Here is a 17,172-nt window from a genome sequence, read left to right on the forward strand (position 1 = left end):
AGTAAAGGTTTTTAAGTACATAGATATACATGGGAAACGTGAGAGTTAAGGTGTTTGGAAAGGGCAGTTGGGACTTGATTACAGAAGACTCAGACCGCTGAGCTGAGTGGGATTTGGTAAGCAACGAAAAGTCACTGAGCATTATAAAGCATGGAATTACCAAAAAGTTTTACTTTCTTACAACCATACATGAACCTTGGGCTACATATATATTTAAAGCTCTCTTTGCCACATTGTCAAGACGCACAGGCCTAAATCCTATGGGTGATAGGCTAAAGCAAATGGAGGGGAAAAGGCCAGTAAACAAGTAAGTGCCAGTGAGCTAGGAACCAAGATACTGTCCCTTGTGCTCTGCTGACACTTCAGTTGAATAGTTCATTTTAACTGAATGTTGGATTCCCTAAATCACAACTTTCTGAGAGTCAGAGTGAGGTATCTGATGACGATAAACTATGACCAAGTTATGGCTTTCAGCTGGTCCTTATTTCTATACCTCATTCCAAATTCCAGCCATCTTTAGCATGTCAAGGCAATAAAATTCTTTCACAGGAAAGGACTGGAGTTAGGGGTTGTAGTTCAAGGACAGACTCATGATTAGTGTCCACCATTTAGTAAGAATCTTTGAGCAAAAGCAACTCACCCCATCTGAATTATGGGGTAGGAAATACTCTGTCATTCATTAAAAAAAAAAAAGTCCAATAACATGACAAACAGCAACATTATTCTACATAGATATATGATACATAGACAGCAAATTACCTCATGATCATGAGTGGCCTGCCGGGCCGCATCTAAAAATACAAAAGAATAAGAGAACGTTAATTTGAAGAACAAAACAATAACAAATCCAAGCAAATGAACTGTGCCACACTACAGTTAGTTATAGTCAGACACAAGAGAAACAGCAGACGCAGTTCCTACCTCTGAAGAGAATAGAGTGCAAGAGTGGACAGGAGATGCATGCCAAAGGCTGTGTGCACAACAGACAAGCTGTGGGTGGGGTTTCTTTGGCAATGTCTCCTGAAGAAAGGGAGCTTGAAGCAATACTTGAAGGGTGTGATGAACAATTTTAACAGAAGACAAAAGATCCACGAAGACTGGGGTCTTGGCTATCTTGTTCACTGTTGCATCTTTAATGCCTAGGTGAAAGCCTGATGTATCCCAGGAGGTGCTAACTATGTACTGTTCGAGTACAGGAAAACGTGAATGGATGAATGAGAAGGATGGTCACTGTGGGCTGGGAGAAATGGTGCATGAAGGCTTACAGGTGTTAAAGGAAGGCAGGTATATAGTTTAGTAGACAGACTTTAGAGGCAGAGAAACGCCTAAACTGGGAATTAGAAAAAACACGCAGGCAACTAAAAAGGGTCTTGGAACACCAGTGAAATTGTTTGATACTGGATATGGAAACCCAACTGAAGTTTTTAAATGAGAGCAATGTGATTTTAATAAAATTCCAAGGTGCCGTTTGTAAGTGAATGTAGAATAGAGAAATGATGGAAACTTATCTTTTGTATTTATCACTCTAACAGTAGGCTTTGTGACACTCTATCATGCACAACAAACTACAAAAAACATTTCGTTCTGGTTCTGGTACCTTGCCTATGAGATTTGCCTTTCTGACGGTCCTGGGTTTTCCTACTGAAGACCTTGTAGGCCTCAGTCTTCTGATACTGCTCCAGTTCCTTCATGTAACGCTCCTTATCTCTGTCTGCTTCATCAAGATAGCGCTAGGAAAGAAATGTGCAATTATTTTCAAGAAACAGATCTTTATTTGGGTATCAGTGCACTCCTTGAAGACAACAGAGGACAATTAGATCATGGAAAGAAAGTATATAAGGGATAAGCTCTAAGGGAGAATAAAGAAATCATATGGATAGAATAAAATATAATCTCTCAATTATAAAAGAAATAGGTGACTGTGATTCTTTAGACTATTTATTGCCTTTTCTAACTTAATGAAGACAAGTTCTATTGAGATCATTCTCATAAAATATTCACAAGAAGATATTACAGTTAGTCCTCTAATCTACACATGGTTACTAGAATCCTCAAGAGGACTGAAGACCATATAGACACACTTAGTCTTCCCAGGAGAAAGGATGGAATATTACTTTGTTTCTCTATCTCCAACCCATTCGGAGAATGATCTCATACATCAATTGGCCTTTTAAGAGCCAGAAGAGTGGAGCACTAAAGCCGGGAGACACAAAGAACATAAAAAGGAATGACCTCATCCTATGGACCTAAAATGGACTCCTATGAAAAGAGCCTATGTCTACATACTTTGTGTTATTAATTATTTAAACAAAGTCATTGATCTACCAGGATAATTTTGTTTAGTGCCTTGTCCTTTTCATTCATCAATTACGTTTAAGGAATAAAGTATAAAAATAGTGCCTTTAAATGGACAAAAACTGGAGGCAGATATTATGTTAAAAACCTTGTCTTGCACAAGAGCCAGATGGAGGGGACACCCCAACTAGTAAATCTGGCACAATTTAAGTACCCAAACACTGAAGTAGAGTAATAAAACTATTAACCATTGGGAAAAAAGAAATTAATATGCTCATACCAACCATAAATAAGTAACAAACAAATACATAAACAGGGGTGGGGCAGGGAGGAAGAGGGTTCTTGCTTAGATTAGAATGCCAAGCACCAACCGGTAAATATGGAGGGAGTGTTGGAGCTGGAAAATTATCATTCTGCAGCCCTCACGGTAAAGATTAGATCAAGCAAAAGTTATTAACAGATGCTAAATCTAGGGGGAAATCTGATATGGAACAGACTATTTGCATGTTCTTAAAATGTCTCTCCACAGATTGCTTATTAATTGTAAGGGAGAATAAAAAAACTTTATCAAGTGAACAAAATTAACATTAACAATGAGGAATAAAAGGACACTGTGTGCCTGCACATGTGATCCTCGGAGAAGGACACACCACCACCTATGCAGTATTCTAAGAATGCATAATCTCAATCTAATCACAAGGAAACATTAGAGAAGTACAAAATGAGGAATGTTCGGTTAGAAGTAAACAAAAAGGAGGTGAAGGAAGAGGGACTGCATTCTTAAAAAGTATCAGTGTCATAAAAGACAAAGAAAGGCTGTGGAAATAGTCCAGGTTAAAGGAATCCAGAGATCTGACTACTAACTACTATTGTGTTAATATAAAATTGTAAAAGTGATAATGAAACTATGGTGTAAGAGAATATGCCTATTTTTAGGAAACACACACTAAGATATTTAGGGGTAAAGGGGTATGAGGTATATAATTTACCCTCAAATGATTTTGGGAAAAAGTGTGTGTGTGTGTATGTGTGAGAGAGTGCGTGAGCATGAGTGTGCATGCACGTGTGTGTCAGTGGTAGAGGGCATAAGCATACATGCATGTCTGTGTCAGTGAGTGATAGAGAGTGAGTGGGTGTGAGCATGAGTGCACATACACATGAAGCTTGCCCAGGAGAGTGTGGGTGCACATACAAATGGAGAAATGGGGTAAGTGTGTTAACTACAGGCGAATGTGGGTAAAGGATATTTGGGTGTTCTTTGTACTATTCTGTGTTTGTAACTCTTTGCACATTGCATTTTTTTCAAAATAAAAAGTTAGGGGCACGTAGGTGGCTCAGTTGGTTGAGTGTCTGCCTTTGGCTCAGGTCATGATCTCGGGGTCCTGGGACTGAGCCCCGCGTCAGGCTCCCTGCTTAGCGGGGAGCCTGCTTCTCTCTCTCCCTCTGCCCCTCCCCCTGCTTGTGCACACTTGCTCTCTCTCTCTCTCTGTCAAATAAATAAATGAAATCTTTAAAAAAAAATAAAAATAAAAAGTTAAAAACAAAAACACAAAAACCCTTACCCTACCTACCTAACAGCAGTTATCTCTGGAGAGGACTACTGTTACTTTTGCTTTTTTCTTTATGCACTTCTGTAACATCTAAAAAAATTTAAACAATGAACATGTACTAATTTTGAAATTAAGAAATTAAAAAGAAAAGAGTAACCAACTGAGTATGTACAGCTCAGGATCCCTTTATACATTAGAGCTGAAACAAGGGACGATATGCATTGCTTTCTACTTGCTTGCTACCACAAAGAGCTTCAAGTTGTAACTTAATATAATCTCCTTGAAATGTTCTGAATTCAGTTAATTCCCGAGAGTATTTTTCAATTTGGTTTTAGTCTGTTTGGAATCCTTTTTAAAGAGTATGAGACATAAAAGACATATAGCTATCTTGTAGATGCTGCAAATGCTGAGAACTTTTAACCCCAAGCCACTCCCACAATCATTATAATCGCTCCACTTTTGTGGCATTTCAACCAATTTGTGGCTACCTTGTCCTTAATTTCTCTGAACTCTCTCTAACAAATGGATTGGTTTCAGTTTGGCAATAGTGTTAGTTTCTGTCTTAGAGAAGAAAGAATTCAAACAGTACTTGCTTTATTTTTCATAGTAGGCTAAATTTGCCAGAACTCTAGTTAAAAAAAATTTACAACAAAAATCTTATGGGAACAGCAGAATTTTATCAAATGACCTTTTCTCATTTAACTTAAAATCTAAAAAAAAAAAAGAAAAGTCATAAGTTTTAGATTTTATTTATTTTTGACAGAGAAAGGGGCAGCGAGAGAGGGAACACAAGCAGGGGGAGTGGGAGAGGGAGAAGCAGGCTTAACAACTGAGCCACCCAGGTGCCCTGACTTTTCATTTAACTCGGTGGAATAAATTATGCTGATAGATTTCTTAATTTTGTAATACTGAATCACTTTTTACAAAATTCTTATGTGAACTCTCAGCACATAAATCAAATAAAAGCGGAGCTACTTTTGGTTAGTGGGGGCCTGGGGGTGAAGCTCCTAGAGTCCCTCCTGCTTGTACCCCTGCAGCAGACCCTGAAACAGTCTAAAAACCACTGTGGTAGAGGAAAGAGCTATGGTCAATCCTGCTATTCTGTTCTCCTAGGCCCTGTGACAAAACTGAAGAACCAGCCATCCATCCTCTTTGCTTTTCTGAAAGAAGCTGTCTTTGAGGTAAAATCAAAATCAAGCAAAGGTTCAGGAATAGGAACAATTACCTGTTTTTCCTCAGGAGGCAGTTTACTCCATTCATTGCCTAACATCCTTGTGATTTCTGGAAATGGGACTTCTGGTCTCTTAGCTCGAAGCTGTTCTCGACGCTCGTTCATGAACCGAACATATCCTGTAAGGGGGGATTTGGGTGCGTTGCTGTCTCGAAGAGGTTTCTTCCTCTTTCTTCCTTTGGACCAACCTCCTCGCTTACTTCTTTGCTACAAGAAAAAATAAAAAACCAAAAACCAAATTACAAAATCTGCCCAAATAACACAACAATAAAACAAAGGAACAAAACAGGACACGAGCTGCATTTTCCTACTATTAAGGGGCTGGATATTCAAAGCTCTCCAAATCTGTCATAGGTACAAATGACGGCCATGCAGTCTTCAAGAAGGAACTCCAGATGGTTCACTTGCACATCCTTTTATGTACCACACTACAAACTGTTACATTAAGGGGCTAATCCTAACTGATGAGAATAAGGGGTACCGTGATCACATAAGCTTTGGCCTCCATATGCACTTAAGAAGTCCTGACTCCTGGGGCGCCTGGGTGGCTCAGTCGTTAAGCGTCTGCCTTCGGCTTGGGTCATGATCCCAGGGTCCTGGGATCGAGCCCCGCACGGGCTCCCCGCTAGGCGGGAAGCCTGCTTCTCCCTCTCCCACTCCCCCTGCTTGTGTTCCCTCTCTTGCTGTGTCTCTCTCTGTCAAATAAGTAAATAAAATCTTAAAAAAAAAAAAAAAGTCCGGCCTCCTGAGAGGAGAATATTCTAAATGAGAAATGTAAAGCAGATGCCATCACAGTAGATCAGAACAAGATGTCACAAGCACTGGGCAGACAAAGAGACAAGTTGTAGTACAGGGATTAAAAATCATTCATGAAGGATGTTTTTCACTGATATCATTCAAAGACCGGTTCATTTCCCATAGCAGATAGCATAAAGATTTTTAAATTAAGAGCTAAGTCTTAGAAAAACTTCATCAAGTATAATATATCCAAAATGAATACTTAGTTCTTTTGGCTTGCTCCTCAAGATGTTTATTTCATAAAGTCAGAGGTCTTTATATGTTCTTAGTTAAATCAAAAGATGAAATCACCTCAAAAACTTTAAAGAAAGGACTGAGGTTACTACTGATGTTTTACCACAGCCCTTTCAATGAGATGCAAACTACATCACATTTCTGCTTCATAATTTTACAAATACACACAGCCTATCTAATAGTTTTATGGATACAAGAAGTCTTATTTCAGGGAAGAAAAAGATAAACAAAATGGGACAAGAACATCTAAATATTAATTACAGGACTGTACTCAAAATATATATAAAATGGTGCAATAATTCACCAATGGGCAATTGGTGTATTTAGTATCAGCTTTTTTTTCTGTTTTTGTCTTATAAACTTAGTAACATTAAAGCTACTAAGGATTTTAAGATGTTTAAGAAGCTTCAAGCATTCATTATAATCTTTAAGGATGCCAACATGAAAAAAGCTCTTTTAGAATAAGAAAAAGACAAAATTAATGGTGCTACTCTTTTATGCCTAAAAAAAAAATGAGTGCCTTAAAACTTGGACAATGGAATCAATCATTCACGAGGAAGGCTTAAAGTCCAAAAAGGGCATGACTGACGGGGGCCCACTTGGAACCTCATGTGAGTTAGGAAAGACGCCCTCTAGGGGAAGGTGAACGGCCTGGTAAGTGGTGAGAATCCTTTCAGTACACATAGGACTCCACACTGCAGGGCTTGGTGTGCAATGTGTGGCCTTCAACAAGGGCACGGGGACTTCTCATTAATTACTTATTTAAATCAATCATTCATTCAACAAGCATTTGTTGAGCATCTAATATGATGTTAGGTGTAAATTTATTAAGTAGGGGGGGAAAGATTCTACTTGTCTCTATGTCATTAAAACCATTAATGTGGTTCTGTGTGAAACCATAATTATGGTTCTTTGAAGAAAATTCTGCAGAATGTATGAAGGCCAGAGGATGAACACTTCGATCAATTCCCTTGCCGACTGCTTCTTCAGAAACTTCAGAGACTGGTAACAGGAAGAGATGCTTCAGCTTACCTCATCTTCATGCCTCTGTTCAGTGCCTTCTGTTGTATTTGAGGCCTCATTCTGAAGCAACTGACCCTGGGAGAGATCCTCCACAAATTCTGGATTGTTGGTGGACGATGTGGCTCCACCACTATATGGAACCTCTGGGTGGGTTAACCTTAAGGATAACAGGCAGATGTGCAATGGTTCAGTTATCAACGGCATCAAAAATTCCTATTTACCAAGGTTCAAGACAAATTTCCCTGCCAGCAGAAGCAGAAGCCGGCTTTAATTCCCCTACCTCATTTGGGTAAATGAAAACAATGTCTCCAGAACAGTTACAGAGCAGTAAAAAAAAATAGTTTCAGTGCTTGAATGAACTAGATGTCAAATAAGATAGGCTAAAAAGTATCTGCTAAATTTGAAGACCTGAAGGTTGCTGGCAATTTTAGGGACTATAGTTTTAGTGGAATTATGGGAATAAAAACCAGATTACAGCGGGCTGAGAAATGAATGAAAGCAGCTGCAGACTGGCCTGGAAATGAAAGAAATTATACTTTTCTGACCCTTTCTAGAAAATATAATAGATGATTTTAAGCAGGAGTTTCCAACATTTTTGAGGTCATTGAGGTCCTTTGAAAAAGGCTAAGAGAATCTATGAACTCAATGCCAATCATGTTCTCTGAAAAGAGATGCCATCAGAAACCCAGTTTGATCTGGGTAGCTGTGTTTTCCAGATATTTCAATTGTGATGTCTTCGGCAACTTGTTCTCTCACTGTCACTCTCATTTCAATGGTGCCATCAATTTTTAAGTTACTAATTCTTGTACACTCTTATTTCAGTAAAATATGGGCACTAGGTTTGGGAAAGCATACCAATCCTATGAACCCTGACTGAAATGAACAGGAACCAGAGGGGAGTGGTCAGAGGCATCAAATGCCTTGGAGATGGCAAGTTGGATAAAGACTGAAGAGAAAAAAAAAGGTTCTTTTGTTCCTATGAATGAACTGGCACGCTCTTAAAGTCAACAACCCTTCCATTTGTGCCGTGGACCCCACAGTGTCTAGCCTACACAAAGACAGGTTTTTAGCAATTCTGCCCTCTCTGGCATTATCAATTCTTCCCTGTCTACTGGATCAGCCTAATCAGCCTACAAATGTGGCATTTTTACTCTTATCTTAAAACAAAACAAAATGAAACAAAAAGCACTCTCTTGATCCCATGTCATTTTTCTTCTTTCCTTTATAAAATTATTTATACAGGCAGTCCCCAATTTAAGATGGTTTGATTTATGATTTTTCAACTTTCCCACCTCACTTGGAGTGCCAGTTAAAGTGCTTACTCTGACCTATAAGATCCTACACGATCTAGTCCCTTGCTACTGAAAAATATGGGCCTCACACAGCAGCATTGACATCGCCTGGGAACCTACTACAGTGTAAAACCTCTGGCCCTCACTCAGACTTTCTGACTTAGAAAGTGCTGATGTAGCCCTCTATTACCCTTCCCCTGGAATACTTTGCTCCAGCCACACTGGCCTCCTGGCTATTTCTAAAAGGTAGAAACACTCTTAACTCAGGGAGTTTTACACTTACTCCTCCCTCTGCCTCGAATAATCTTCCCTAGAGAACTGTATTCTAGCTACCTTACCTCTTCCAGGTCTTTATTCAATCTACGTTTAAAGCCTTTCTGGGGCCATCTTATCTAAAACGGTACCCCAAAGCCTTTCTATCCCTCTTCCCTGCTTTATTTGTTAATCCATAGTTCTTAACAACACAGTATGTATTTTACCTATTTGCCCTGTTTATTGCCTGATGTCCCCAGGAGGCTTTAAGCTGTACAGGGCTGGTATTTCTGTCTGCTTTGGTCATTGCATAGTATTCAGTGCCTAGAACAGTGTCTGGCACATAGGAGACACTCAGAACATTTTTCTTGAATGAATTGGATTTAGCAACGAGGCAGCTTTTAGAAAAGTCTTGGAGAGCAGTTTTATCTGAATAGTAAGGTCAAAAGGCAGATATTAATGAGGAAAGAAAGAAATGTGAAGGAAGGAAGCAGAATTACGAAGCGTAGTCTATATTTAAAGAGCACTATAGAATGTTAAAATAATTCGTCGTAGAGATTAGCTAGCACTTCAATCTATTAGTGAATATATTTTTTCCATGGCAAATAACTTCTAAGTACAAAGATAAGAATTCAAGTGGAACAGAGATTTTCAAGGGAAGAGGGACTACTGCTATTAGTCCTTTTTTATATTCCTTTACATATTTGTCCGAAAATATCAAAGAAAGGAGATAGGGGGAAAAAAAGGAATAGAAGTCAGTCAGAGCTTGCACGCATCTTGAATAAAAGAGCCTTATTAAAAAATCTGATCTGGAGGTGCCTGGGTGGCTCAGTCGTTAAGCGTCTGCCTTCAGCTCGGGTCATGATCCCAGGGTCCTGGGATCGAGCACCGCATCGGGCTCCCTGCTCAGCGGGAAGCCTGCTTCTCCCTCTCCCACTCGCCCTGCTTGTGTTCCCTCTCTCGCTGTCAAATAAATAAGTAAAATCTTAAAAAAAAAAAAAAAAATCTGATCTAGAAAAACAATCTGACCTTTGGGGGAAAAATTACTTCAATATCTGTGGCAATTCAAACAGAAAATGAACTTGATTTTCAGAGCTGGCCCTGTGGTAGGTATTTACTTAATGGTGACTATGTAATTCTCTTAACTGTGAGGAACCGATGATGTTTCCTAGGTCCATATACTGCTGTTCCAGTTCACAGCAACCAGAGCAGGGCAGATGACAGTTGAATGCAGATTACAAAGCAGCTTACAGTGGCTCTCACTCTCTTTGCAAAGCATAACAAACATACCTTCTATTTTTATGCTATAAAATGGTCTCTTTAGGACCTCACACATTTTGTTTTGAAGCCTAGGCAGAGAGGCCCAGTGTCCCAAAGCAGCTGCTTACCCAGTTGTAGCCAGATCATTACTCTCCTTAGAGCCATCTTCATCTGCAAAAAGGGGTGGCAGGGTGGAGCTAGTCATCAAGGTTTCCATCTCTCTAAAAGGAAGAGAGGATAAGAAAATAATGATAATGCTTTAATTACTTCCAGTTGAAGTTCCAGTAATTTAAGAGCCGGCCTTCCTTAAACTTACCACATCAGCAGCAGAACAGAAACTGAACTAAATATTTATTTTCTTGACTTGGACATGTCAATTTAAACTCTGGTTAATGGGTTCTTGACTTTGGTCTTACCGACCGACCAGACTAAAAACAGTTAGATTTTAATAAATGGGACACAGTTTGGAAATTCCTTTTTGTTCAATCAGAATATCTTCAAAAGCATTCTTCATTTTCTGTAAAAATTGTTAAGCAGAGTAACTCAGAAGCACTGTGACCCTGAACAAGTTATTCAGTGTCTTTGAGATATAGTTTTACCAGCTTAGACACAGACAAAATTGCTGACTTGACCCACAGGGTTATTGTGAGGATTAAGCTGAAAGAGCTTCATAAACAGAGAAAGGCTAAGATCCTAAGTGCTTTGAGTATTATTATATAAAGCAAGGTATTGTTATTACAGCATTACCGGGTCTCAGTCCCAGATGAATCATCCTTAGATTAAATGGTAACAAACTGAGCCCTCCAAAAGGAAATAATGCAGAGGAAGTGGAGGCTGGAAGGCAGACTGATGTGGTGCAGAGTTAAAGCAACCACACTTCCAGGTCAGAAATATGCTCTGCATCCCCATGATGACCAACGGAAATAGCATGCACCTGGATACAGGAAACTACTGAGCTCAACTGAAGGAAACCAAATAAATCACAAGAACTTGAGGTTATCAGATTGGAAGGATAAAAGGACAGAGTGACAGAGAGTAATTTCATTTAGCATATCACTACAACGAAAGATTTTCCCTTTCAAGGCTTACCACTGAGGGCGTCACCCCATACAGCTAAAAGCAGCAGCCTCCCCTTCATCGTGAAAGTGATACTCAAACAGAACGTTTAGTAGTGACCCCGAACCGCAGCCACTTAGGTGGAATGGCACACCAACCAGGAAAGAGTGCCTCAATCAAACAGGGAGAACTGAGAAGCACATTATGAGAATTCACTTCGGAGCTCCCTCAGCAGTTATTTCAGGGGCTGCTGCTAAGGGGACCGAGTGAAACCGCAATTAAGGGGAAGGCACAGCAGGCCAGGAGGAGCTAGGAGTCATCCTACGGAGGAGGAAACACCAAGAAGAGACGGATGACGCCAACACCAAATTCTAAATGCTCAGCAGAGTCCTATACTTCCGAAATGGTAACACTGACAGTTTACCTCTTTCTTATTCTTAATTTTCTTGTTTTTCCTTCTACATTTGTTAGTTAGCAGACCAAGGTTCCTACACAGCTTAATGTGGAAAAAACGCATCTGTATGTCTCTTACCCATTGTGGTGTGTGGAGCATGGAAAGCAGAGAGAGGAACTTTAGACTCAATCAGGAGTTTATTCCACGTGCAGGGATGTTTGCTAACCCTTCCCAATTCCTTCAAGACAGGGGGGTTTACGAGGGGCTCTAACAAATACCACAAAATTCCATTCTAGATGTTTTCTAGAATAATCCTGATGTAAGTGTACTACATTTTAATTTAATTTTAATTCACATTATGCACAGACCAGATTAGAGCCTGGGCTTTAAGGGCTGCTAACATCACCTTATCCTGATATTCATCTGATCAAAAAAACCATTAATCAATTAGATGCCATACAGCTTACCTGTAAACCACGAGCAAACATTCAAATAGCCAGATAATTATTCCAAAACTTTATAAGGAAGGACTCAGTTAGCTGGCTTCTTTCTAAACGTCTCCCTAAATGCAAATGGCCTTTCAAGAACTTTAAGATTCAGCATCTGAAGCTCCTGGCATTCCTCAAAACTCAAAGGCAATATCTTATCTGGCAGGGGGTGAATGAAGTGTCTTGTCATTCACTATGCCACCATGACCCTCTTAGGGTGCTGCCCAGTTATCTTCCTTCAGTCATTGTTGAGATATTGGGAGGTAGCTGGACAATACAACCTTAGTAACGTATAAACAAATCATATAAACAAAGGAAGTTGAAAGAACACAAATTTCTTGCTTTTTTTTTTTCTTTTCTTAAGTTGGTTTTACTCAACCCATATGGCTTCAGATATATTTTCTCTAGCATTACAGAGTAGTCAGGTCCCTAAGAAATGAGTAATAAAGTGGGTGGAAGGTTAAGGGGCCAAGATCAACAAAAGAAGGAAATGAGGAAAAAGTCCAGTGAAACCCAAAGGCTTCTAAACTAGTCCAATAAGTTGGAAAAGAAAATGATTCCCAAGAACATACTGGGATCCTGCAAGAATCTGCTTTCATATGGTCCGTGAGGGGGTGATTCAAACAGAATCATGGCTACCAAGCCACTGACTGCCAAAAAGCCTTCCAGTGTAGCATCTGTGTCTGATAATGTCCCAGTACAGAGGTCACACTGAACTTTGAAATTCTATGTGAAGCACTTAAGAAATGTAATGAATGCTGTTCTGGAAGGGAAAAGAAGAGAAATATGCAAAGACAAAGCAATATACAACTCTGGTTCTCCACTGCAGTTTACATAAGTAAGCATATCAGGCAGACGTTTCCTTACAGTAGGGACCTCCCAGTGAAGGCTTCTACCTGGAGGCCTCAAAAAACGGTATTACCTTGGGGCTTACACTTTGAACGAGGGTCTAGACTGTAGCTGTGAAAATCCAAAAATACCCTCCAACACTAGCCACTCACTGAAAAAAAAATGATGTATAAAACATGGTGCCAATTTAAGATATTTTAATGACAATTATATTAAACATATTAGATATTTATTGGCTAATCAACACATTTTCTCCCTATAGTAAATATGGGGAGCCAAATCATATTCAGAACATTGCTTTGGTCAATACAGGTGGAGTTTAAGAAATGTTCCTCAACTAAGATTTTCCTAGTAACCCTTCCCAAAAAAAGGGATGATCTCAACAATGAGACTACATTATTCCACATGTGTTGGACAGTGCTGGAAGCCTAATTTGTACTTAGGTTTTCTGGGGTTGGCTCTTTTCAAGTGCCCTTTCCTTCCTTTCATATGTTAAACCCACTTCATTAAGTTCTTTCATGGAGAGGCACCATATTCCCTCCCCATCACACACCTCAGAGTTGAAAGAAGGGATTCTGCCCTCATTTTCCACACTAAAAGCCTAACGTAAAACTCCCAGTTCTTTTAAAAATCGTGTCGTTTGTCCAACCAACCTGAAATTCAAGTATTTCTGACCACTATTCCCTATCATTTTGGCTCTCTCAATTACTTCTACTACAACTGACCTCTAACCACACAAACTTCTATTCACTGACCCTTGATTTTCCCTTCTCTGTCCAGCTCAGATTCCGTGGCCACATTTCAAATATTCCTTTGTCAACACTCTCAAATCTTTTGCCTTGCTACTCCTTCTACACCTCAGATATAGATCAATTCTGAGTTTTAGCTCAAGATGGTGTTGGAGAAAAATCACAAAACAAAGGGTGCTCCTATAAATTTATCCAACCACAACTAGGCCTTCAATGTTCTCAGCAATCATTCTACATTTTCTTAGGATCTTCCCCAACTGCCATATCAGTTCTGTCAAACTTTTCCAACCAATTCAAACCTAAGTCACCCAAACCCTCCCACTCACCCTCCTCTCTTCACACTCCCTGTCCCTGACTCATATCAAAGGTCACCCTAAGTTGCTTTATTTTTTTAAACATATAATTCACACACCATAAAACTCACTCCTTTAAGTATACAATTCAGTGGCTTTTATGTATTTACAAGGCTATACCATACAACCAACACCATAATTGATTTTAGAACATTTTCATCATCCCACAAAGAAACTTGGTACCCATTAGCAGTTACTCCTCATTCTCCCCTTCTCCAAGGCCTGGGTAACCACTAATCTCCTTTCCATCTTTATGGCTATACCTCTTCTGAACATCTCATATAAATGGAATCATACACTATGTGGCCCTTTGTGTCTGGCTTCTTTCGTTTGGCATAAAGGTCTTCCAGCTTCATCACACTATACGCATCAGCATTTCGTTCCTTTTTTTTTAAAGATTTTATTTATTTATTCGACAGAGAGAGAGATAGCAGAAACACAAGCAGGGGGAGTGGGAGAGGGAGAAACAGGCTCCCTGGGAGCCCGATGCGGGGCTCGAACCCAGGACCCTGGGATCATGACCTGAGCTGAAGGCAGATGCTTAACAACTGAGCCACCCAGGCGCCCCTCGTTCCTTTTTATGGCTAAATAATATTCCATTGTAGGGCTACATCACATTTTGCTTATCCATTTATCAGCTGATAGACCTAGGTTGGTTCCACTTTTTGGTCACTGTGAATAATGCTGTTTATGAACATTTGTGTACAAGTTTTCTTGTGGACATGTTTTCAATTCTCCTGGGCATATACCTAGGAATGGAACTGCTGGGTCATATGGTAACTCCATATTTAACATTTTGAGGAGCTGCCAAAGTGTCTTCAAAAGCATCTGCACCATTTTACATTCCTCCTAACATTAGGAGAGCAGTAACTCTCCTAATATATGAGAGTTCCAAATTCTCCATATCCTTACTACACTTTTTAGGAATGCTAGAGAAATATCAATTCTAGCCCTTCTAGCTTTCCACATGGACTAAGGGAAACATACAACTCCAGCTCTCTCCAAACATCCTGTCTCACCTAAAGGGAGAAAAAACCTGAGAAGCATTGGAGGTTACAGTCCAGGGGCACAGGCTCACCAAAAGACTGAGACCTAATTATAAAACTATAGAATGCTTCTCCCTCTACTCTTATCACTACATTACTGAAGGCCTATGTACCATAGTTCCTTTTATCTAGTATATTATGTCTACTTTTCAACAAAAAATTACAAGGCATACTAGAAGACAAAAAACACAGTTTGAAGAGACTGAACAAGTAATATATGCATGAATACTAAAGCTTTCAGACCAGAATATTTTAAAATTATATGTTAAGGGCTTTGACAACATGCAGGAAGAGACAGATAATGTAAAATATAAACAGAGAGATGGACATTCTAAGAATGAATCAAAAAGAAATGCTGGAGATAAAAATAACATAAATGAACATTTTTGATGGATTTATTAGTAGATTGGACATAGCTGAGGATAGACTCTCTGAGCTTGATAATATAAGAGAAATTTCTAAAACGGAAAAGCAAAGAGAAAACAGACTGGAATACAAAAAAGGGACAGATTATCCAAGAACTGTGGAATAACTACAAAACGTGTAACATACATGTAATGGGAATAGCAGAAGAGAGAAAAGAACAAAAGCAATATTTGAAGCAACAGTGACTGAGAATTCCTCCCAATTAATGTCACAAAGGCTCAGAGAATACCAAAGAGGAGTAATATAAAAAACAAACAAAAAAACTATAGTAAAAAATATCATATTCAAACTTCAGGAAATCAAAGACAAAGAAAAAAAATCTTGAAAGAAGTCAGACCAGAGGGGAGGCTGGAAAGACGGTGGAGTAAGAGGACCCTAAGCTCTCCTTGTCCCATGGATACAACCAGATAACACTCACGTTAGTGTAAATAACCCAGAACCACCACCTGCCCCCACCCCCCCACCTCCGGCAGGCAGAACAGACTGCACAACTGAAGGTGGGAAGAGGCTATACTGAAGAGGGCAGGGAGGGCAGAGATGTGGTGGGGAGCCAAACTGCTGCTGTAGGCTGCTGGGCTGGCCAGGGGAAGGGAGCTGCAGGCTGGGAGAGGAAAAGAAACAAACTATCACTGGGAAGCCTGCATGAGGAAGAGGAATTCCTGTAACATTTGGCTTTCAAAGTGAGAGGGCCAAATTTCCTGAGTTCTTACAACCAGCGGGACTTACAGCATGGAATTAATTTATCTATCTATCTTTCTATCTATTTATTTATTTATATTACATTTATGTTATGTTAGTCACCCTACAGTACATTATTTATTTATTTATTCATATTATGTTATGTTATGTTAGTCATCAAACAGTACATCATTAGTTTTTGATGTAGTGTTCCATGATTCATTGTTTGAAAGCACAGAATTTAGAAAATCAATGGGCTCGGTTCTGGGACAGCCCAGAGGGCAATAGTAAGCGGAGTCCCTGCTCTTAAAGAGACAGCAAGTCAAAAAGCCAGCGGAAATACAGCACAGAAGCAGCAGTTTAAAAAATGCTTGGGGCATATGAGAGGGAGAGTAACTGACTCATTCCTGAGTGTGTCCTAGAGGGCCAGGGATCACGGAGGAGCTTCTCCAGAACAAAGGAGCCAACGGCAGCCACACTCACTATTTGCTACCTAAGTTGTTAACACCAAACCCCAACTCCTTGTGCTTTGGTGGATCTACCCTTTCCAGTCAAGTTTGCCTCAGTCCCAGCACTGCCAAGTCCCCTCCCCGAGAAGGCTGTGCCAACATTGCATCTCCCAACCCACCTCCCATTCCGTGTGTTTTGCAGCGCCTCAGTCCTGGTGGTGGTGGAGGGCCTTGCAAGTCCTAAGTGCACCTTGATAAAATTGCATACCCCACCTGTGGACCAAACACTGGGCAAAACAGGCAAAGAGAGACTTTCTAGACAACTAGACTGAAGGAAAAAGTGGCCAGGACACAATAGTGGATGCATGCAACACACACAGGAGACACCCCTTGAAGTACCAGATTCTGGTAAACAGAGGATACTGTGCTGCATGGCACTACAGGATCTCTTCTTCATAAGGCCATTACTTTCATGAGCAGGAGACATAGCTGACTTTCCTATCACACAGAAACAGACACAGAGCACTAGACAAAATGAGAGAGACGAATATGTTCCAAATGACAGAAGAGGACAAAACCACAGCAAGAGACCTAAGCTAAATGGATATAAGTAATATGCCTGATAGATAATTTAAAGTAATGATCATAAAGATACTCGCTGTACTTGAGAAAAGAGTGGAGAACATCAGGGAGACCCTTAACAAAGAGATAAAAAAGAATCAGAGATGAAGAGCACAATAAATGAAATT

The 17,172-nt window shown here is 39.8% G+C and overlaps 1 protein-coding gene across 2 annotated transcripts in view; it reads right to left on the reverse strand.

Annotated features, from left to right (window-relative positions):
* HMG20A (high mobility group 20A) overlaps positions 1–17,172 on the reverse strand; it is a 72,020-nt gene that overhangs the window by 8,420 nt on the left and 46,428 nt on the right. For both annotated transcript variants that reach the window (XM_021693735.1, XM_044917736.1), the window contains exons 2-6: positions 10,064–10,156; positions 7,141–7,288; positions 5,071–5,283; positions 1,598–1,730; positions 760–791 (exon numbers count right to left, since the gene is read on the reverse strand). In XM_021693735.1, coding sequence (XP_021549410.1) covers positions 760–791; positions 1,598–1,730; positions 5,071–5,283; positions 7,141–7,288; positions 10,064–10,152 — 615 coding nt within the window. In that variant the 5' untranslated portion in view covers positions 10,153–10,156. The remainder of the gene's footprint in view (positions 1–759; positions 792–1,597; positions 1,731–5,070; positions 5,284–7,140; positions 7,289–10,063; positions 10,157–17,172) is intronic.

Source organism: Neomonachus schauinslandi, chromosome 9 (assembly GCF_002201575.2).
Source record: "Neomonachus schauinslandi chromosome 9, ASM220157v2, whole genome shotgun sequence".
In the NCBI taxonomy this organism is placed as follows: domain Eukaryota; kingdom Metazoa; phylum Chordata; class Mammalia; order Carnivora; family Phocidae; genus Neomonachus; species Neomonachus schauinslandi.